At 40.3% G+C, this 24007-nt stretch overlaps 3 protein-coding genes across 3 annotated transcripts in view; all 3 read right to left on the bottom strand.

The window, feature by feature from the left end:
• The window catches only part of LOC118232142 (basement membrane-specific heparan sulfate proteoglycan core protein-like), a 1449502-nt gene that overhangs the window by 619450 nt on the left and 806045 nt on the right, over positions 1-24007 (bottom strand). The window lies entirely within an intron of this gene.
• LOC118232246 (B-cell receptor CD22-like) overlaps positions 1-24007 on the bottom strand; it is a 282573-nt gene that overhangs the window by 48042 nt on the left and 210524 nt on the right. Inside the window, exon 5 of the mRNA XM_035427045.1 lies at positions 19031-19070. Within this exon, the coding sequence (XP_035282936.1) occupies positions 19031-19070 (40 nt within the window). The remainder of the gene's footprint in view (positions 1-19030; positions 19071-24007) is intronic.
• LOC118232180 (B-cell receptor CD22-like) lies at positions 1667-14449 on the bottom strand. Its single transcript, XM_035426914.1, has 6 exons — positions 14365-14449; positions 13934-13978; positions 12803-13150; positions 12482-12700; positions 11822-12076; positions 1667-2130 (listed from the first exon to the last, which is right to left on the bottom strand). The coding sequence occupies exons 2-6, from the start codon at positions 13974-13976 to the stop codon at positions 1778-1780; spliced, it is 1218 nt and encodes a 405-aa protein (XP_035282805.1). The 5' UTR covers positions 13977-13978; positions 14365-14449; the 3' UTR covers positions 1667-1777.

The following is a 24007-nucleotide window of genomic DNA, read 5'->3' as shown; positions in this document are numbered from 1 at the left end:
CGATCAACGTTCTGACTCTGAGCTGGTGGAAAAGACTGACATTTATACACTGGGGAAGGTAACAATCAAGGAGGGGTTAAGTGAGTGAGGGAGGAGTAACAAACAACATCCAGGTGAAGAACATTAGGAAAACTAATTCAATGACAGGGGACTGACAAAACGCGGACTGGAATCACCTAGACAACAATGATAATAGACGGCCTGGGTGAAGCAGGTAAACACGTGCAGAGAGAGAGAGGTGCAGTTAGAGCAAGAGACAGGTGCAGGCAATTGCAGAACTCAGCGTTAGAGCAGGCTAGAAAGAAAAGGGGCGGAGCTACAGCGCAGCATGAAAAAGGGGAGACTGGTTAATGTATTAGTATAGTGATCTAAACTATCAAAAACCCAAAACTAGTGTGTGTTAGTCCATTAGTAATATTCACATGTTAGTATATTAGTGAGGTTAGTACTTTACAATCTATAAATTAGTAGGGATTAGTAGAAATTAGTAAAACTAGAAATAAGCAGGAAGTAAAGCGAGACTGGAAAGAAGGGGGGAAACCACGAAAACCCGGAACCACCCGAATAGTGAAATCACACAAGTACAGGGGAGTGAAGCAGCTCAGGGAACACAGACACAGAGACAGTACTGGGGAGACAAGTGACCGGAAATACAGACTACAACAATAACCTGAATTACATATGAAATACGAACATGCACATGCACATGTCAACTTCAAACAAGTGTGCACAGATTCACTGAGATGTCTTCCCATTGGGAAGTGATGAACAAGTAGCCAGAGAGCTCTGACAAATGTTTGAATGTGTCCCTGGTGCATCAGTTGAAGCTTTGGTTTGTCCATTTTAGTGTGATCTTAAATTTTGACAGTATGCTTAACTTGAGTTCACTTGGTCTGAAAATGAAAAGAGCCTCTTACTGGTTGGGTGTGGGGGGGGGGGGGGGGGGGTTCAGGCAGGTGACTATAGCCTTCCTCGGACTGGGCACCAACCAAAACTGAACTTCATCCCTATTCCTAGAGTATCACAGAGTAAGAGGGCTGATCTCAGATCATGTTTCCTCTCTTCATATCCAAGCTTTATCCATAATGACCTAAAGGCAAAACTGATCCTAGATCAGACCTATTCTCTGAGACGCTTGATGGACCATAGAGTTGTGCTTGGAGGTTCTGGGCAAGTGAGTCATGCTTTCTAATCTGGATGATGGCTCCTGTGGTCCAGGCCATACAGTGTAGTGAGTGATACTATGACTCAGATACTATGACTCCAGGGGTGAGATTGAGAAATTATATAGAATTTAACACATCACTGTGATTTGTCTCATATAGATTCAGAACCATTTGTTTCAAAGGAAAGTTTATAATGAAGCTGAAATCTCACACTGCGATTTCTTCTTTATTTGGAAATGAGTAGAAAACTGCATCGTTTTATGGGGGTTGGTAAATGGTCTTGATTTAGCATGGGGACATACCATGTAACAGTGCCATTTTTTATCAGCTTTCAGGTGTCTATGGTCATCAGCATGTGTAACAGAACGGTTAAAAATAGAAAAAGAAAAAGAAAAACCAAATATCTTGGTTGATTAAGAATAACTATATTTTGGTATAAAACATCTACAGTCCATATGATATGTTTGTTTACCCTGTGCACACTCAAAATTACTACGCGTTTTACTTATGACATGTCCGTATCACCTGGCTTACTCATCATGTTAAATTAATTATGTCTTCATAAGATTTTCCCTTCACTGGCCAGTGTGACTGCTTTACTCAGTGTGTTACTATTGCAAAGGTTCCCAAAGACACTCAGGAGATACTGACTCTGCTCTGTGTGTCTGAAGCTGAGATGCACTGATATACTCACACTGCACATCAAGGCATTTAGGAGGAGATCTGTTTGTCCCAATCACATTCTCTGCCTGACAGGTGTATTCTCCTACATCCTGCAGTGTTATGTTTTTAATAGTGTAACTCCATTCTGATCCTCTCCATGAGAATGCAGATCCAGTCTTCTTAAACCAGGCGTATCTCTGCACTGGTGGGTTGGCATTATTCATGCAGGTCAGAGTCACTGAACTGCCCTCCACTATTTCATCAGAGCAACTAACTGATACTGAGATGCTCTTAGGAGGATCTGAAAGAGAAAATAACACGTCCTGCAGTTTTATATAGATGTCACACTTACTCAGCTCAGTTAAATGAAATCGAGTATGGGTTCACACCCTCAGTTCTTCCAGCATTTCAGGCTTAATGCACAGAAATGAAGAGGCACATATATGGAACTTCACTAGATATACATATACAATATATAGATTGCATACAGTATATGGACTACACTAGTACATTACTCTATCATATATGCATATGTACTGTACATAACATATATCACACTGTTTAAAATGATGTTTTTTAATTATATCACCCAGCAGTTAATCAAACTGTATGTTCTACTCAGGCTGCAGCATTCAGAAATATATGCATTGGCTATTTTCACTAAAGATGCTGCCCATCCAAGCCATTCTAAATTACAGTACAGAATTACTCACACAGCACTTTGAGATTAATATGAGGAGATCTGTCTGTCCCAATCGCATTCTCTGCCTCACAGTAGTATTCTCCAGCATCCCCGGATTTGATATTTTCAATGGTGTAACTCGATCCATATTCATTCCATAAGAGATAATATCTTCTATTCTTCCGAACCCAGCTGTATCTCTGCACTGGGGGGTTGGCATCACTGCTGCAGGTCAGAGTCACTGAACTGCCCTCCACTATTTCACCAGAGGGGTTCACTGAAACTGAGGTGCTCTTAGGACGATCTGAGAGAGGGAACAATGATTTGTAATTTCATGTGAAATTTAAACCAGACTCAGGCATACATTGTATTTTCAAATCAAAGCATCATGGCATGTTTTCAGGTATTGAAGTTTAATCCAATGCTTTAATGTCAGAACATTTACATGCAGCGTAGTATAATCTGTACAATTTAGCTGAAAATTAGAGTTGAAAACTTTCAAAACTGTGAGATTTGAAGAAGTTTGGCCTCTGGTACTCACATCTCACATTAAGAGCCACTGCAGGGGAATGAAGCTCATAGCCTTTCACAGCACAGGAGTATCTGCCTGCATCTTCACTGCTGGCTGTGAACTGGTGACTCTGATCAGTGAAGGACAGAGGAGATCCGTCCCTGTACCAGATGAAGGCTGGGCTGCCAGTCAGAGTGCAGGTGGTGCTACAGGTCAGTCTCACACTCTGTCCCTCTGTGACTGAGTCAGGATTAACCATCACCTGTAGATCTGCAAATAGCAAATTAAACATGTAATAAAGCTTCCAGTCATACTTGTGGGAGGAGAATCCTCTAAGTTAATAGCATAAAATAATTACCAGTGACTGCCAACGTGACACCAGGTTCTCCAGTAGAATTTCCACCATCAAGGTCAGTCAAGATCCTGAATCGGAATGTTCCTTAATCAGTTTCTCTCAGTTGCTTTATTCTGAAAGTGCAGTCACTGTACTTATTCCCCAGGTACTCCACACAGTCAGAGTACTCTGGGTCCTGGGACAGGTCCTCAGGCTCCTGTGGCTTGTTCCAGTGAATAAACCAGAATGTTTTCTGCACTGTGTGAGATGTGGGATATGAGTAAGTGCAGCTCATGTCTACTGAAGACCCCTTTAAGGCACAGATACTCTCAGGGGTGTAAGTCACTCCCCATCCCCTCTGGCTCAGCACACCTGAAAAATACACACACACACACATGCAAACACACATAAAAGCACATTCACACACACACACACACTCACACACACGCACACACACACACATGAGCACACATACACACAAACACATGTATACATAAACATACATACACACATGCGCACACGTACGCAAATGCTCGCACGCACACACGCACCGGAATACTTGTGTCGTCATTCTAAGAATGCAACATGCACAATCAACAGCTCCGATCATTTAGTACAGCCACAGATATTTATATCATGCCTCTGTCTCAGTTTCAATGCTGAGTGTGAAGAGGAACTTCATCTTAAAGGTTCTCTTTTTCCCCCTCTCTTTTCAGATGAGCGATGTTGCACTACTCTAAATTAATGTAGTGTAGAACATTATTTTATATAAATTATATACATTCTGTGGCGTGGATCGGGGCATGCCATAGCCATAGGCTGAGCCTTATAGGCATCAGCCAAAACCAGCCACCAGGCCAGCGATTCAGGACCTGGGACAGCACCACTCTAGGAAGCCCAGCCTCAGGACCCTGGAGAGCGGCAAACTGGAAATTCCCCAACTCCCTCCTTTGCACTCAACACACCTGCAATCAATGAGGCTACACAGCTGCCGCCACTCCAGGGGATCGGGCTGGGAGCTTAAAAGGAGGCCTTTGTCTCACTTGAGAGGAGGGTTTTTGGGCTGCAGAAAGGCTGTTGATAACTGTTTATAACTTTTCCCCTGCTTTTCAGAGTCCGGTGGAGACGCAGGATCACATCCCTCTTCTGGCTTTAAAGAGGGATCCCCTCAGCTGTCTCCCGGACGTTGCTACCCCTTGATTCGGTTACTTTACTTTACTTTAAAGACCAGCGACTTTAGTTGTTGAGTTCGGTTTTGTTTTGTCTATAATTTTGATTAAATAAAAGGCCCTGTTGGGCTATTTTTCGCCAAACCTCCGGTCTGTGTACTTCTGTGCGACCCCGCCTGCACTGTCATGCCCAGTACGGTGCCACAATTCCTTAAAGCAATTTAAATGTATTAACTTTGGCTTCTGATTGAGATAATGAAGAGAGACTAATAAGTTGGAACACATGCTGATAAATACTTTATATGTAGACTGAAACATCAGAACTACATTTGGAAAAAAGAAAAAAAAACAATTTACCTGACATGGAGAGGACGATTACCAACAAGGTATTGAAGAGCATGGCTGCATCAGATTGAAAATATTTATCCAAATACACATATACAGGTCTTGATTATTATTTACACTGTGAAAATGAACAGCACAAACAACGACTGCCAGAGTATTCTATTAATTTGCAGAAATACCAGAATAACAATTACTACACAAGCACACACAGTGAGTTAATGTGCTGCTAATGCCTAAAAATGCTTTGGGCTTTATGAAGAGCTCACAAAGATTCCAGAAAGCAGGAACTCAAACACCTTTTACTTGATGAATGATTTTTGTATAGAAGCAATCATTTCTAGTCAGAAAATGCATTTAATTTTATATTTGATTCCAGTTTAATCTTCTTGCACCACAAAATATTTTGACGTAATTTTGACTAAATGAAATAATATGATAATGCACTTACCAGGAGAGAGTTCTGATGTGGCCTCAGTGGTTTGCTAATGAGCCATTAGTATAAAACAGCCTTGCAGACAGAGCAGTGTGGCTGAATATGATCATAAATGAAGTGCTTCACACTAAATATAAAAGAAGAATGTGTTACAGATCTGACTCACTTGCTGAAGGTAATACTCATTTTAGATTTTATCAGATACAAACTTTTAAATAAAATATACAGAGTCGTTTGCTTTGTGTCTGGACTGGACCAGTAGTGCCTTGTCAAAAAGACTAGGTAATTTTCATTTCTTTGCCCCCACTGTATTATTGAAATTCAGATGTCAATAATTATGTTCATTATTGCATATTACTCTTATACAATAAACATAACTACTATGTTTACAAAACACAAACTGTTGCTAAGATCTGAGGCTTTGCCTATTCCAATACATCCATCAATCCATCCATTATCTATACCCGCTTATCCTGAGCTGGAGCTGGTGCTGGAGCCTATCCAAGCATGCACTGGGCGAGAGGCAGGAATACACTCTGGTCAGGCTGCCAATCTATCGCAGGGAACACACACCATTCACTCACACATTCATACCTATGGGCAATTTAGAGTCTCCAATTGGCCTATTTGCATGTTTTTGGACAGTGAGAGGCAACCGGAGTACCTGGAGGTACATGCAAACTCCAGACACAAAGGCCCCAAACCGAGATTCGAACCCAGTGCCTTCTTGCTGTGAGGCGACAGTGCTACCCACTGCACCACCGTGCCACCCCTATTCCAATACATGTACAGTAGAGGATAATATAAAAGTGACTGTGAAAGGTGTGATAGGCATCAGGCACAATTAAACATTCATACAGCCAGGAGCCCTATACAAAATCCATTACCTAAACCAGATTAATTCCGTTTAGTAAAAGATCTTCCAATAAATTGATCTGAAATGTACATACAGGACTCATCTATTTTAATAATTGCCCCATCTACAGGTAGATTGAATGTATTGCATCCATCTATCCCTCCTAGGAAAATTTTACTGCCACAAACAGCATGCTTTACCATTGCTACCATACGTAGCTCAGTCGTGTTTATGTTTCATGCATCGGATTTTTGACATGAAGCCGAAACATCAACAAAACGCTGCTGATGCTTAGCCTATAACCCGCTTATTAACATAAAGATTGCACACACTGTACTTTCACAGAAGATGAAAGGAGTGGACAGGCGTAGTTTTTGTATCTTTGTGTATCGCAGCAGTGCAGTATGGTGGTTTGGGGGTCCAGAGTGTGACTCTGGGAGCTCTGAGGTTGCAGTTTCCATCCCCACCTGGAGCACTGCTCTGGGGCCCCAAAGCGGGTACTGTGAGGTGCCCCTGCTTGGCTCTTTTGTGCAGAGGAGTAGCGGGCGCGGCTGTGGGTGAAGCTGCCTAATTTCAGACGAGTGCCACCCTGACCACAGACAGTGGAGGAAGTTAAAATGCCGCTCACTTCCTGCAGCCTGTTATATTCTTTATTTCATTTCACATCTCTGTTCAGTTCTGGTGCTGCAGCACTGTTTCTGTCGTTGATGTTCATGCAACCTTTTAGAACTTCGGTTTTGCTTTGCCAGTTATATGGTCCTTCATGCACATAATTAGTTGAAATTTCAATGCTGATATTTCATAAAGATGACTTTTACTACATATTTATTTATTTATTAATTATTTTTTTTGGGGGGGGGTGGATATGCAGGCAAAACATAATGGCCATATGTAGAAAATAATGATAATATTTTTCAGAACAGAGGTTTGAGTGCTTTAAAATGCTTAAATAAACCGTAATACAGTAATACAAAAAATAAAACAATGTATGTAAAGAAAACAACTAAAAAGATGCATTATTTCAAATAGCTAAACAGACAGAAACAGTAAATATGGGCTCAATACAACAAGGCAATGTAAAACGTGAAACCTTTAAAGTGACTTGCCTTTAAAAGTGACTTGAGTTTGGAGATTATAATCTGCATTTATCTGCATTATAATCTTCCCATTCAATGTGAGAGAATACATGCGCGTGTACATGAGTTACGATCGTGTGTGTAACAGGGTTACATATATGAATATGCATGTTGCAGCAGGGTTACAGTACTTTGGGAAAAATCCTCCACCAACAGCTGTTCATAAAATGGATAAACTAGCAGAAACAGACGGCAGTTCTGCAAAGTTAAAAACAAAAAGAGACTCTTTCACCCTGATCTCCACCATTTCTCATTCTCTGCAGATTCTCTCCTCTGTGTGTTTTAATCCCACACTGAGGCCTCGTCAGCTCTCTGAAGCTCAGAGTTTGTGTCGCTGTCTGCGTTTGTCACTCTCTGAAGGCTCTGCTCTGAGATGAGACACAGGAAGAGACTCAGTCACACATAAGTGCGCCTCCAGTTGCACTGTTAAAAGGGAACCAGAGTGGCCACACAGTCCCTTGCATTCCCTATCCACTCTGTTGTCCCAGAAAACGGATTCCTCTGTTGATTTAGTGGATTATATATCACAGAATCACTTGAAGATTTTACATTACAGAAGTATATTTTTCACATGTCAAAAAATCATACTAAATAATATCCACAGATACAATTGCAACATATTGAGAGTTAAGTGGGAAATATTCCTCAATAGTTTTAACCAATAAAAATAAGGAGGAAGACTGAAAATGACTGCATCACACAGTGATGAACTGGATGAACTGTAACTTGCCTGGTGTGTATCTGTGCTTTGTGTCTTCCGCTCAGCACAGACCTACTGACTTTGTAGTTTCATAAAAATACAGCCTGTACACAGAACTGTCCTTTGCTTTTCTGAACGGCTGGTACGGTTATAATGGTGAGAATATCCAGGTGGGAACTTGTTACTTACAGTACGAGAGCGTCTGCTTCTCCCTCTCTCTCTGTTGGTGCTCTTCTTCCTGCTGTAAGGGGGTGGGGGGGGGGGGTGAGTAACAGACCTTCAGGAGCTGTGGATCAGCCATCCCAGACGACATTTGGTCATAACATTCCTACCTGCTCCTCTGAATTCAACGGCAAATTAGTAAAAATACTGCATATCTCTCTTATATCTAATGGTGAATTTCTATAATCATGTCTTCTCAGTGATGATTGGTACCCAGATGCTTTTGCATTGCAAACATTTACCTTGTGCACACCATGACAGTAAAGAGTGCAAAAGCCACAGAGATTCCAACAACTGTCCATACGAGCATTGTCGTATCTCCTGCTATAAATAAACAGAGATAGCATTTCAGTTTACATTTATCTAGCAGAGACTTTAATCCAGAGTTGTGTAAAATAAGTGCATGCATGAAGGTAGGAAGGTCAATGCAACACTCAAAAATCAATTAAATCACAGTTAAACATGAGTTAGGTGTGTCAACCAGCAAACAAACTAGATATTGGTGATCAAATATGCAAGCGATCTATAACAGATACTGAAACAGGAACAATCACCCTTCTTCAAAACGATAGAGGTGTTACTGTACATTACGTGTTACTCACCTTTTATATTGTCTGACACAGGAGTAGAGGTCTGAGCTCCATGAGTGTTCTGAGCCAAGCAGTATTGCTGTGCTCTGCTCCAGGATGGCACTAGACATAAAGTTTGATTATAAAATGTTTATTTTATCTTTCTATTATCATGTGAATACATTGATATAAGTTGGAAAAGTATCAGGACAGTGATACAATTTTTGTTGTTGTTCGCTCTGTACTCCAGCAGATTGAAAAATGTGGGGGCATTTACATCCATATCGGATGATCCGATGTATAAAGTACTGCCCTTTTTATAAATAGTCCCAATACCTTCGCATTTCACTTGTATTTTTAGATAATCATTTTCCTTCTCATGCTTCATCATTTTATCTTTTTAATTAGTAATTATCTGATTGCGTAGTTTATGGGATTTTTCCTGCCATTCAAATGACATAGGCCTAGTCAGCAAATCCACAACTTAAAATGTGCAGTAACAGCATCTCAGAATCTTGAGATCAATGAATACCTAAATGAATGTGCTCTGCATATTATTACTTTCACAGAAGATGAACTGAACTGAACTGCCCTCCACTATTTCACCAGATGGACTCAGAGATATTGAGGTGCTCTTGGGAGCATCTAAAATCAATAGAGAAATGTGTTCAATTCCATATAATTTCTCAATCTCTGTGATTTGTCTCAAATAGATTCGGAACCATTTATTGCAAAGGAAAGTTTATAATGAAGCTGAAATATCACACTGCAAATGCTTTTTTTGTTTGGAAATGAGTAGAATATACTGCATCGTTTTATGGGGGTTGGTAAATGGCCATGAGACACAGGTTAGAAAAGCTTTCAATAATGACTGCAGTATTTAGATAAGAAATTTTATTTACCATTATTTAGAAAGGTTAAAAATTGAAAAAGAAACACACAAACCTGTTTGCTTGGTGTATTAAGAGTAACTATTATTTGGTATAAAACATCTACAGTATATATGGTATGTTTGTTTGGCTTGGGCAAACTCAGAATGACTACTCGTTTAACTTATGACATGTCCGTATCATCTGGCTTACTCATCATGTTAAATTAATTATATCGTCATAAGATTCTCCCTTCACTGGCCAGTGTGACTGCTTTACTCAGTGTCTGACGATTGCAAAGTTTCCTAAAGATACTCAGGAGATATTGACTCTCTGATCTCCACACTGCACATCAAGATGTTTAGAAGTAGATCTTTTTGTCCCAATCACATTCTCTGTCTCACAGTAGTATTCTCCTGCATCCTGCAGTGTGATGTTTTTAATGATGTAACTCCGTTCTGTTCCTCTCCCCGAGAATACAGATCCAGTCTTCTTTAACCAGGTGTATTTCTGCACTGGTGGGTTGGCATCACTGCTGCAGGTCAGAGTCACTGAACTGCCCTCCACTATTTCACCAGAGGGGCTCACTGATACTGAGATGCCCATTGGAGGATCTGAAAGAGAAAATAATAGGTATTGCAGTTTTAAATAAAAGTCACACAGAGGTATTCTTGCGAGCATCTAAAGTCATTAGATAAATGTGCTAAATTCCATATAATTTCTCACTCGTTGTGTTGCGCCTCAAAACACTAGCAGAGACATTTATTTCAAAGTAATGTTTATAATGGAGCTGAAATCTCACAATGTGATGTGGACGGGTGGTGTGGTTTAGGACGCCATTTGCAGGTGGAGTGGGAGCAGTATAGCTGGCTAACAACCACGCTTGTTTGCAATTACAATTGATTGCTAATTGTGTATATGCTCTGCCTGCAGTGAGACCGGGGTGCTGGAATGAGAGACGCACGCGGGAGCGGCATGCCATCTAATCCCCGTCCTTATCGTCTGTGTTATGTTTTGGTTTTGTTTCCGTGTTTTTGGTATAGAGCGCACAATAAAGCCTTGGTGCCTCTAACAATGACAAATTGTGTGGTTTGTGGGGAAAAGGACTGCAGAACCTGTTACAATAAATATCCCAGTATATCATGCTTTGTTACAAAATGAACTGGATATACTGTAGCTTTTTATGATAGTTGGAAAATGACACAGCAGAATCACGTTTTCAAAAGTGACAGCAGTATTTAGATATGTCTTTTTAGCGTCGTCATTAATAATGATAACTTCATTTTTATAAAGTTGAACAGCTACATGTGGTACGTTTTTTGACCTTTGTAAACTCAAAATGACTTCATGTTTTACTTGCACTTACATTTAGACATGTCAGTATGATCAGGCTCATCACTGTATGATAATGTAATTATATCTGATTTCTCCTCCACTGGCCAGTGTGACTGCTTTACTCAGTGTCTTACTGCTGTGAAGTTGCCCAAAGACACTCAGGAGATACTGACTCTTTGCTTTGTGTGTCTGAAGCTGAGATGCACTGATATACTCACACTGCACATCAAGATGTTTAGGAGGAGAGATGTTTGTCCCAATCCCATTCCCTGCCTGGCAGGTATATTCTCCTGCATCCTGCAGTGTGATGTTTTTAATGGTGTAACTGTCCTCTGGTCCTCCTGTCTCTGAGGATACAGCTCTATTATTCTTATACCAGGCGTATCTCTGCACTGGTGGGTTGGCATCACTGCTGCAGGTCAGAGTCACTGAACTGCCCTCCACTATTTCACCAGAGGGGGGCACTGATACTGAGGTGCTCTTAGGAGGATCTGAAAGAGAAAATAACAGGTCCTGCAGTTTTATATAGATCTCACACTTAACTCAGTTAAAGTATGTTTCCTTTTCCTCAATGTTATCAATATGTCATTTTGTTTGACTGCTATTATTGCAATGCCATCTTTCTTTCAATTTTAAGAATTAGCTTAATCCGATATCGTTTCTAAACATAATAACTTCCATTTCCTAATCATTATCTGCAGGTTGCTCTTCTGCCCTGCTCTCATGTCTTCTAAAGTTACATTAAATTACAACTGCATCACCGCTTTTCAAAATGAGTAACAAATGAGACTCAGTAAAGTGAAATAAATGAGTTTGTCCTCAAATACTCACAGAGAGTCACTGCTGGGGACGGGAGATTCTCATGACCTCTCAGTGCACAGGAGTAGCTGCCTGCATCTCCACTGCTGGCATTGAACTGAAGGTAGTCATCTTGTTGATATTTCTGGTTGGTGTTTTGTAGAAATTTTCCATTCTTGTACCAGATGAATGTTTGGCTGCCAGTCAGGTCAGTGCAGGTGATTTTACAGGTTAGTGTCACCCTCACTCCCTCACTCACTGTGTCAGATTTCATTTCAACCTTTACACCTGAGTGAGAAGAAGAAATACATTACCACAATATACTGAGTTATTCAACAAAATTCTACATTGTACAATACCCACAATAAATGTATGAATGCATATTACTGTAAATGGTCCAGTTTTTCATTTCAATTAAAGATTGAAGTCAACTGAGACCCCAAAATCTCCATTTTTTTTGGGGGGGGGGGGGGCATGGCTGCTTCGTAAAATCCGTCTTACATTACGTTATGAAATATTCGGTTGTCATTCCATTTTAAATTACTAACGCTGGTTTTGCGATAGGGGATGAATACCGCATGGGGGCCCCCTGGTGGCCACGGGGGCCCTAAGCAGCCTCTTAGCTCGCTTATGCCTCGGGCCGGCCCTGCATGCATTATTTCCCAGTAAAACAGAAGGTGGGCAGACACTCACATTTCACATTGACTGCAGGGGAAGTGACTCTTCCTGTAGCACAGGAGTACAGATCTGTATCATCAGTGCTGGCTAAATTAAGGGAGTATTTATTTTCATAGGGCACAACTTTTCCATTCTTGTACCAGGTAAAGGTTGGGCTGCCACTCAAAGTGCAGGTGCTGCTACAGGTCAGTTTTACACTCTGTGCCTCATTCTCTGTTACTTTCACCTGAAGACCTGCACACAAGAATCAACATGATAAATAGACCATTCTGTTTCTATTAGAAAATGATTAAGAGTATTGCCAGTTCATAGTATATAAAGCAAGTTTAGAATTACCTGTAACTGTCAATGAGACTCCAGGCAGACCAGTATATTTTCCATGTTGGCTATCAGTCAGGAACCTGAAGCGATATATTGCAGAATCGCTTTCTTTCAGTTGCTTTATTCTGAAAGTGCAATCACTGTTCTTATCCCCCAGATACTCCACACGGTGAGAGTACTCTGCATTCTGGGACAGGTCCTCAGGCTCCTGTGTCTCATTCCAGTGAATAAACCAGAATGTTTTCTGCACAGTGTGATGTGAGGGATATGAGTAAGTGCAGCTCATGTCAACTGAAGACCCATTTAAGGCACAGATTCCCTCAGTGGTGTAAGTCACTCTCCATCCCCACTGGCTCAGAACACCTGAAAAACACACACACACACACACACACACACACACACAAATTTAAAACACAGATGTGTTGGCAACATGACAGATAAGGGATTCAGTTAACAAAACTTTAAAACTACTGCACCTAACTTATATTTTTTGTTTTTTTCGGTGATATAAGAATTTGCAGATTCAAACAAATTAACATAATCTTTTGTCCCTCTGTTAGCTATTTCAATACTAACTGACATCTGTAGACGTCAGTAGCCGCCAAAAATGTGAGATTGACAGGCACAGGAAGTCTTGCTTATTAGCAAGCTTTGCTAGAAAGTAGCATTATGCCAAGCAAGTTAAGAGTGAGTGTCTGGGTACACTCTCGGCCGAAAACTGTTATGTTCTGCTAACAGTGAAAATGAACTGCTTTTATTAAAACATGTGGCACCAAAATACTTTTTCACCATTCAAACGCAACATGCACAATCAACAGCTCCGATCATTTAGTAAAGTCAGATATTTATATCATGCCTCTGTCTCAGTTTTAAAGCTGAGTGTGAAGAGGAACTTCATCTTATAAGTTCTCTCTTTGTTCGCCTCTCTTCATATGAGAAACGTTGCACTACTCGAAGCTAATGTACTGTAGAACATTATTTTATAGAAATTATATACATTCCTTAAAGCGATTTAAATGTATTCACTTTTGCTTCTGATTGAGACAATGAAGGGAGACTAATAAATAGAAACACATGCTGATAAATACTGTATATCCAGACTGAAACATCAGAACTACATTTGGAAAAAAAACACAAACAATTTACCTGACACAGAGAGGACGATTACCAACAGGGGTTTGAAGAGCATGGCTGCATCAGATTGAAAATACTCATCAAAATACACATATATACTTGATTATTATTTACACTGAAAATGAATGGCAGAAACAAAGACTCAGAGTATTCTATTTATTAGCAAAAAATACCAGACTAACAAATACTACACAAGCGCACATAGTGAGTTAGTGCTGCTAATGTCCCTAAATACGTTTTTTTATGAAGAGCTCACACAGTCCAGACAGCAAAGACTCAAACAGGATGTTACTTGACACTTGATATTTGTATGAAAGAAACAGCAATCATTTCTAGTCTGAAAATACATTTTATTTTTTGATTTATCCCAGTTCAATCTTCTTGCACCACAAAATATTGTGACATAGTTTTGATTAAATTAAATGATATGATAATGCACTTACCAGGAGAGAGTTCTGATCTGGCCTCAGTGCTTTGCTAATTAGCCATTAGTATAAAACAGCCTTACAGACAGAGCAGTGTGGCTGAGTATGATCGGAAATAACATGCTTCACATTAAATATAAATTAGAATGTGCTGATGCAGATCTGACTTACTTCCCCTTTTTCAAGTCATGCACATTTGAAAAGTTAACTGATAAAAATGGCAGAACAAACGCAGTCATTAGCTTTGCATCTGGTCAGGACTAACTGTACATTTTTAAAAGGCTGGGTAACTCCATTCTCTTATTGAGATTCAGATTCCAATATGAATATCAATGACAACAGCTGTTCTTAATCCCAATCAATTGCAATTATGTTTATTTTGGATATTATAAAATAAACATATCAATTCTGCTTACAGGCATAATTCCTGATCCATTTTGACATATGCAATAATGAAGTGAAACTTTGCATTTGTTTGCAAAATTCATGAATCCACACGCTCTATAAGACAGACATGCTGACGTGCACACTTCAATGCACACGCATGCACACGCATGCAAACAACATGGCGTAAGGCCGTGGGTGAGTGCTTCGTCGTTGCCGTGTTTCTGTAGCGTGAGCAAATACTCGGAAACAGCCAGCCAGCACAGGAATTCCACCTTTGACTTGTTTATTCCTTGGAAATGTGCGGACGGGCTATCACTACTAAAACTTACAATACAGCACTGCTTATCGATCACTCTTAAAACTCTCTGGAAAGCTGGCTACCTTCCCTCCAACAAAAATACCTGAACAACACTCCCCTGTCTCTGTGCCTTTTTCTGTGCCTCCTCCACCCCCCCACTTTGCACCACCCTCTCTCTACACTAACAGAGGCCTTCCCAGTCCACAAACCATTTAAATGGGTACAGCAGTTCAATCACACATCTCACATAAGCACATGTATGAATTCACTTGAGACCTTTATTCCATTCACTGATGCGCAATTAATTCAGACATGGTTTCTGTTTGTTTTTTTGTTTTTTTTTTGTTTTTTTTTAATTTCAGCATCTCTGTCTGTTCCCAAATGAACTTTGTCTTTATTTGAGATCTTGTAAACAATAACAAATGAAAATATGCATCCAGCTGCATGTGCATGACTGAATTGAAAAATCTGTGACTGTATTGGCAATGTGAACTAAAGCTACTAGCAGGAAGCTATCTGCTAATGCGTACATTGTTGCCAAGGTCTGAGGCTTGTCCTATTCCAATAGATGTACAGTATAAACAGTCTGTAAAAGCAGAAGAGCTTAATATTGATGAGTCTGCAAAAGGTGTGATAGGCATCAGGCACAGGTAAACACTCTTAGGTTCAGGAGCCCCATACAAAAAACCATTACCTGAACCAGATTACTTAATTCAGCTTTGCAAAAGATATTGGGGGAAATCGATCTGAAACTCTCAGACAGGACTCATGTACAGCTACATTCTACATTCATCTCTCCTCCTGTTTAGTGTTTAGTGCTTTTCCTGCACATGTTCTATTCCATCAGCAGAACCCAGGGGGTAACACCTACAGTACACGGTTTACTTATTAAATTCTTCAAGCATAGGTTTATTTTGTTTGGTTCATTGAATGATTGTTTAAAAAAATTCAAGGTATGCTCTGAATTCTAGCAATAAAAAAAATAAACATTAAGAATGTGAAAAACAAATTCACCTTATGTGAATTTATACTCTAGATGGGATCTGTTCAGTAATAAGCACAATATAATCACAAAATGTGCACAAGAATGTCATAGTAATGTAAATGTTATACAAGTATTAATAAAAAAATTTAAAAAATTGAATATATAAAGCTCAATTCTCCAGTATATTTGGCCAACGAATACATTCAGCAATGATAATGGCTTTCAGTCACCAACATCTTGATAATACTTTCTGTACAGAATAAAGACATGAGCTGAAATGCATGTAAATTTTGATAGAATGCCAAAGGAATGATCCATTCTGAGTACATCATTGCAGATGTAATAACCACAGTCGTCTTGGTCATGTGACAAAGGCACAGTCATGTGACCTGAGTTCATGAGGAGAGTTTATGTTCACTGGTTTTAATAAATACTCTTAGATGTATCATCCAGTGAAGGAAATGTTTGGTTCATACCGCTTGAGGATTACTTTGCAGACAATTTGCTGTTTAAAGTTCAAGAAAAAACATAGGAAATGCTCACACATTAAAAGAAATGTCCAAATTTACGCTGAATAACCAGCATTGGTCCACAGTTTATGAAGCAAGATATCTTCCTGGTTTATTTTCACTTGTCCAGTTTTCGAAGTGTGCTGTAGAGAACACAGTCTTCCTTTATGGATGGTGCAGGTGACCTGCATGGAGAAAACAGCGCATTTAGACTCTATTAAAATCACAGAGATTCTCATTCTCATTTAAGTCAATCCTGCCTGAGCCTTTATAACATTTAGACACACCTTGCAACATGAAGCACAAGCAGAAGCTTTAGCTACAGAACAGTTATCTGGAATTTTGGAAAACATTACATCACTGTGATGTCATAGGCTGAGGTCACAAGGCAGGGAGATGAAAAGAGAAGAAAATTGACAAGCGGAACAAACCAAATGATGAATCTAGATCAGCGGAACATCCAGTCCTCGTATTACCGCGTTCTTCTTTTGACCAGGCAGAGAAGTTCTTAGCAAAGCAGCAGCGAGAGATTACAACATTTTAAAATACTTGAACTGGGCTTTGGGACTGCAACAAACAAACAACCAAAATATAGAAATAGTGTGCATCAAGGCAACACCCGGTCCTACAAACACATCAATATATGAACTGTTACAGATGTACTGAGAAGTACTGGAATTTCAGAAATGCACATTTGCATTTTTCTCTGAAATGCTCATTTGTATTTTGTTTCCAGGGTGTGTTTTGTACATGCTTACATGACCAAGTGTTATGGATGTACGTTCTTTTGCTATCATTCATTTCTAATATTGTACACGCTGATGTAAATGTAACACATCTACTACGGTTAGAATCTAAATACTTCTTTTTGATTTTGTTTCCAACATAAATCACAGCACAACCATCTCAGCTCTCCCCAGTGAGACACTCTGGTCTATCCAGTGAGACACACTGGTCTATCCAGTGAGACACTCTGGTCTATCCAGTGAGACACTCTGGTCCATCCAGTAAGACACTCTGGTCTATCCAATGAGACACTCCGTTCTATCCAGTGAAACACTCTGGTCTATCCAGTGAGACACTCTGGTCTGTCCAGTGAGACACTCTGGTCTGTCCAGTGAGGGTCGTTCTCCTGCTGACTCCATAGAGGCCTCGTCTGGCTCCAGTCAGAGAGAGCAGCCTGTGATAAAAGCTGCTGGAGAGAGATAATAGACCTGACACAGCGACAGTCAGCACAGGTAGTATAAAGGTGGGATGTTCTCACCTGGGGGCAGCACTGGAGGGGCGGAATGGATGCTGGCGTACTGAACACCCTCCTCACACTGGGGGAGTGGCTTTTGAACAGTGGAGTACAGAACCTGCTCCTGGTTGCGGGTGTTAGCGGGCTGAACAGAGGCGTAGAGGGGAACTTCACTGTCGTCTCTGTCCGTACCCTGTGTTCCAGTGTGACTCATTGCCACCCCTGAGACGTTGCCATAAATGGGGCTTTTATTCCCCTGCAGGGTAAAGAAAAGAGGCAGGAGAAGGATGGGAAAGATCCACAGAAAGTACCTGTTCATTTCAGTGAGCTCCTCAGAGCTGGAGTGAGCTACTCGCCCCCATTAACGTCAAAACATGCATTTAACCTGATATAAAAAAATCAGCTAATGAATCAATGTTTTATTTTCAAATACATGCCATCAGCAGTTCAATATCGACTGAACCAGACATACAAACGTAATACACTTAATACGATTTCTTGTCGCTAACATGACCTGTTTTACAGTGGGTTTACATAAAATCTTGGAAAGATTGCATATTGAAGTACTTCTTTCATTCCAAAGCATATGTTTGCAATAACCAATAGCAATAAACCACCATCACAACAATAATCAGTGTGTATTTATTCATTGGAAACAGGTGAATACAACACATACAATACAAGTCATTCTCCCTGGCTCTCTATGTAATGCACAGAGTATTACATGCACATAAGCAGTATTGTACTGTGTAACGTTACTGTCACATACTCCAACCCCTTTTGAGAAAATGAAACTGTCCTTAACAGGGGAATACACATAATTAACTCCTGAAATATTTCCGTTAAGCATGTGAACACACATAAGAGATCATAACCTCATACTGTAAATCTGTGCATAATCTAATAAATCTTCAAGGTCACATGGCACACACTGCTATGCTTTCTACTTATTTGTAAGAAAGGTTTATTTATTTATTTAGGATCCCTATTAGCAATACACTGGTGCTATATAAATAAATAAATCATGTCTCATGATTACTGTTATAAAGCATTATGAGTATTAATCAATCTTCATAACTCTATACTGTATTATGAGCAGATTATAATGCATTATAAGTATATAATGCATTATAGACAGGCATCATAGACAATGTTAACCAAATTTCTGTTTTTGCTTAAAGAATGCATTATGCATTATCAAAATTATATTACGTCCGTAGATAAATACATGTATGCATATATGTAGACTGATTTAATTAACTCACCTGCCTGTCCCCTTCTGTCTCTTTTGTTGATTTTCTCCTCCTGATTATTCAGAAAAGAAAGAAAAATAAAAAGTAAATCTACCTTCAGACAAATCTTTAAACAGCCCCCTCTTGTATAAACAGAATTTTGCTTTTGTTTGAATGATGTGTATTCCTGAGGCAATAGTGCCCATGTATGTGTATATTTTTTATTATTCAGATTTCATTTGGTTACAGGAAATGAGCCTGAGTTATAAGAGGTTTCTTCCTGCCCAATAAATGTAGTTCTGCTTTATTCAAACCAACACTGGAGCTCATGGGCAAATTGATGCGCTTGACTTTGTTATGGTCTGTAACTGTCCACATGATTCATATTAAGAACAAGCTTTAAGGGGATTCTGTTACCCCATCATACAGGTTTGATAAACTAATTGGGACACTAAAACGCATCAGTCAGAGTTTATAAAATTGACATCTCAATAAAACAAGATGTCTAATAATTCAGTGGTCTAAGCACTAATCAGACATTAGAGGGGGGAGTATGGCATCAGCATGATGTAACGTAGCTAATGCTTGACAAAAACATTCCACAAAAATGTGCACTCGTTTTAAACTATGAGTCTAAATCAGACATACAGTAATTCACACTGGAGTGACTACAAACCGACTCATTTACAACCACGTACCTCAGGCACACAACACCCAGAAACACAAGAGCCAAAATGGCAGCCACTCCCACAGCTGCACCCACGATCAGTGTTTGACCTCCTAAGCAAAGTCAGAGAGATGTAGCCCTGTCAGTTATGATATAGCAGTGTTCATTTCATCACATGCCTCACCAAGGTCCTTAAGGCGAAAGTTCATAAATGTTTAAATACACCCCTTATATGAAATTTCAGTACATTTGAATTTTACTGAATTCAATGCTGGCATCATGATACTTTTAGTTAAACTGCTCATCATCATTATCTACCATGATCCAATTCGGATTGTAGCACCAATATCATGATCAGCATTGGTTTGTAGCCTATGGATCATAATCAATATCGTATCAAATATCGTATAAAATATGTTCTGGTCATACCTTGTACTGCGACCAGTAGAGCAGAAGCATTCTGAGCTCCAAGTCTGTTCTGTGCCTCACAGTAGTACTGTCCTCTGTTCCAGGATCTAAAGTTAGAAAAGTTCAAACTCTGTCCAGATCCTGCCTGCCAGAAACCAATGTCATTCTTCTTATACCAGGTGTAGTTCTGCACTGGTGGGTTGGCATCGCTGCTGCAGGTCAGAGTCACTGAACTGCCCTCCACTATTTCACCAGAGGGGCTCACTGATACTGAGGTGTTCTTGGGAGCATCTGAAATCAATAGAGAAATGTGTTAAATTCCATATAATTTCTCAATCTCTGTGATTTGTCTCAAATAGATTCATTTATTGCAAAGGAAAGTTTATAATGAAGCTGAAATATCACACTGCAAATGCTTTCTTTGTTTGGAAATGAGTAGAATTTACTGCATCGTTTCATGGGGTTTGGTAAATGCCCTTGAGACACAGGTTAGAAAAGTTTTCAATAATGACAGCAGAATTTAGATAAGACATTTTATTTAGCATTGTTTAGAAAGGTTAAAAATAGAAAAAGAAACACACAAACCTGTTTGCTTGGTATATTGAGAGTAACAATTATTTGGACTAAAACATCTACAGTATATACGGTATGTATGTTTGCCCTGTGCAAACTCAGAATGACTACTCGTTTAACTTATGACATGTCCGTATCATCTGGCTTACTCATCATGTTAAATTAATTATATCTTCATGAGATTCTCCTCCACTGGCCAGTGTGACTGCTTTACTCAGTGTCTTATTGCTGTGAAGTTACCCAAAGACACTCAGGAGATACTGACTCTCTGCTCTGTGTGTCTGAAGCTGAGATGCACTGATATACTCACACTGCACATCAAGAAGTTTAGGAGGAGTTCTCTTCCTCCCAATCGCATTCCCTGCCTCACAGTAGTATTCTCCTGCATCCTGCAGTGTGATGCTTTTAATGGTGTAACTGGATCCTCTCCATGAGAGTTCAGCTCTATTATTCTTATACCAGATGTATCGATGCACTGGTGGGTTGGCATCACTGCTGCAGGTCAGAGTCACTGAACTGCCCTCCATTATTTCACCAGAGGGGCTCACTGATACTGAGACACTCTTTGGAGGATCTGAAAGAGAAAATAACAGGTACTGCAGTTTTAAATAAAAGTCACACTCATCACTGTATGATAAAGTAATTATAACTGATTTCTCCTCTACTGGCCAGTGTGACTGCTTTACTCAGTGTCTTACTGCTGTGAAGTTACCCAAAGACACTCAGGAGATACTGACTCTCTGCTCTGTGTGTATGAAGCTGAGATGCACTGATATACTCACACTGCACATCAAGAAGTTTAGGAGGAGTTCTCTTCCTCCCAATCCCATTCCCTGCCGCACAGTAGTATTCTCCTGCATCCTGCAGTGTGATGCTTTTAATGGTGTAACTGGATCCTCCCCATGGGGATATAGTTCTATTATTCTTATACCAGGTGTAGTTCTGCACTGGTGGGTTGGCATCGCTGCTGCTGCAGGTCAGAGTCACTGAACTGCCCTCCACTATTTCACCAGATGGGCTCACTGATACTGAGACGTTCTTCGGAGGATCTGACAGAGAAAATAACAGGTACTGCAGTTTTAAAGAAAAGTCACACTGAGGTATTCTTGGGAACATCTAAAATCATTAGAAAAATGTGTTAAATTCCATAAAATTTCTCACTCACTGTGTTGCGTCTCAAAACACTAGCAGAGACATTTATTTCAAAGTAATGTTTATAATGGAGATGAAATCTCACAATGTGATGTGGAGAGATGGTGTGGTTAGGGTGCCATCTGCAGGCTGAGTGGGAGCAGTATAGCTGGCTTACAACCACGCCTGTTTGCAGTTACAATTGATTGGTAATAGATTATATGCTCTGCCTGCAGTGAGACCGGGTTGCTGGAATGAGAGACGCACGCGGGAGCGGCATGCCATCTAATCCCCGTCCATATCGTGTTTGTTTTGTTTTTACCCAAAGACACTCAGGAGATACTGACTCTCTGCTCTGTGTGTATGAAGCTGAGATGCACTGATATACTCACACTGCACATCAAGAAGTTTAGGAGGAGTTATCTTCCTCCCAATCCCATTCCCTGCCGCACAGTAGTATTCTCCTGCATCCTGCAGTGTGATGCTTTTAATGGTGTAACTGGATCCTCCCCATGGGGATAAAGTTCTATTATTCTTATACCAGGTGTAGTTCTGCACTGGTGGGTTGGCATCACTGCTGCTGCAGGTCAGAGTCACTGAACTGCCCTCCACTATTTCACCAGATGGGCTCACTGATACTGAGACGTTCTTCGGAGGATCTGACAGAGAAAATAACAGGTACTGCAGTTTTAAAGAAAAGTCACACTGAGGTATTCTTGGGAACATCTAAAATCATTAGAAAAATGTGTTAAATTCCATAAAATTTCTTACTCACTGTGTTGCGTCTCAAAACACTAGCAGAGACATTTATTTCAAAGTAATGTTTATAATGGAGATGAAATCTCACAATGTGATGAGGAGGAATGGTGTGGTTAGGGTGCCATCTGCAGGCTGAGTGGGAGCAGTATAGCTGGCTTACAACCACGCCTGTTTGCAGTTACAATTGATTGGTAATAGATTATATGCTCTGCCTGCAGTGAGACCAGGGTGCTGGAATGAGAGACGCACGCGGGTGCGGCATGCCATCTAATCCCCGTCCTTATCGTGTTTGTTTTGTTTTTACCCAAAGACACTCAGGAGATACTGACTCTCTGCTCTGTGTGTATGAAGCTGAGATGCACTGATATACTCACACTGCACATCAAGAAGTTTAGGAGGAGTTCTCTTCCTCCCAATCCCATTCCCTGCCGCACAGTAGTATTCTCCTGCATCCTGCAGTGTGATGCTTTTAATGGTGTAACTGGATCCTCCCCATGGGGATATAGTTCTATTATTCTTATACCAGGTGTAGTACTGCACTGGTGGGTTGGCATCGCTGCTGCTGCAGGTCAGAGTCACTGAACTGCCCTCCACTATTTCACCAGATGGGCTCACTGATACTGAGACGTTCTTCGGAGGATCTGACAGAGAAAATAACAGGTACTGCAGTTTTAAAGAAAAGTCACACTGAGGTATTCTTGGGAACATCTAAAATCATTAGAAAAATGTGTTAAATTCCATAAAATTTCTTACTCACTGTGTTGCGTCTCAAAACACTAGCAGAGACATTTGTTTCAAAGTAATGTTTATAATGGAGATGAAATCTCACAATGTGATGTGGAGGGATGGTGTGGTTAGGGTGCCATCTGCAGGCTGAGTGGGAGCAGTATAGCTGGCTTACAACCACACCTGTTTGCAGTTACAATTGATTGGTAATAGATTATATGCTCTGCCTGCAGTGAGACCAGGGTGCTGGAATGAGAGACGCACGCGGGTGCGGCATGCCATCTAATCCCCGTCCTTATCGTGTTTGTTTTGTTTTTACCCAAAGACACTCAGGAGATACTGACTCTCTGCTCTGTGTGTATGAAGCTGAGATGCACTGATATACTCACACTGCACATCAAGAAGTTTAGGAGGAGTTATCTTCCTCCCAATCCCATTCCCTGCCGCACAGTAGTATTCTCCTGCATCCTGCAGTGTGATGCTTTTAATGGTGTAACTGGATCCTCCCCATGGGGATAAAGTTCTATTATTCTTATACCAGGTGTAGTTCTGCACTGGTGGGTTGGCATCACTGCTGCTGCAGGTCAGAGTCACTGAACTGCCCTCCACTATTTCACCAGATGGGCTCACTGATACTGAGACGTTCTTCGGAGGATCTGACAGAGAAAATAACAGGTACTGCAGTTTTAAAGAAAAGTCACACTGAGGTATTCTTGGGAACATCTAAAATCATTAGAAAAATGTGT

This window comes from Anguilla anguilla, chromosome 1 (assembly GCF_013347855.1).
Source record: "Anguilla anguilla isolate fAngAng1 chromosome 1, fAngAng1.pri, whole genome shotgun sequence".
NCBI classification, from domain to species: Eukaryota; Metazoa; Chordata; class Actinopteri; order Anguilliformes; family Anguillidae; genus Anguilla; species Anguilla anguilla.
The sequence above is the reverse complement of the archived record's forward strand: the minus strand, read 5'-3'. Positions and strand labels throughout refer to the sequence as shown.

What these genes read in the sequence shown, in the direction of transcription:
- LOC118232180 (XM_035426914.1), bottom strand. Translation starts at nt 13,976, where the DNA reads ATGCTCTTCAAACCCCTGTTGGTAATCGTCCTCTCTGTGTCAG. An exon ending in CCCTGCAGTCAATGTGAAAT is followed by an intron (nt 12,077 to 12,481) that starts GTGAGTGTCTGC and finishes CTTCTCACTCAG; the next exon opens with GTGTAAAGGTTGAAATGAAA. An exon ending in GTCCCCAGCAGTGACTCTCT is followed by an intron (nt 2,131 to 11,821) that starts GTGAGTATTTGA and finishes TTTCTCTTTCAG; the next exon opens with ATCCTCCTAAGAGCATCTCA.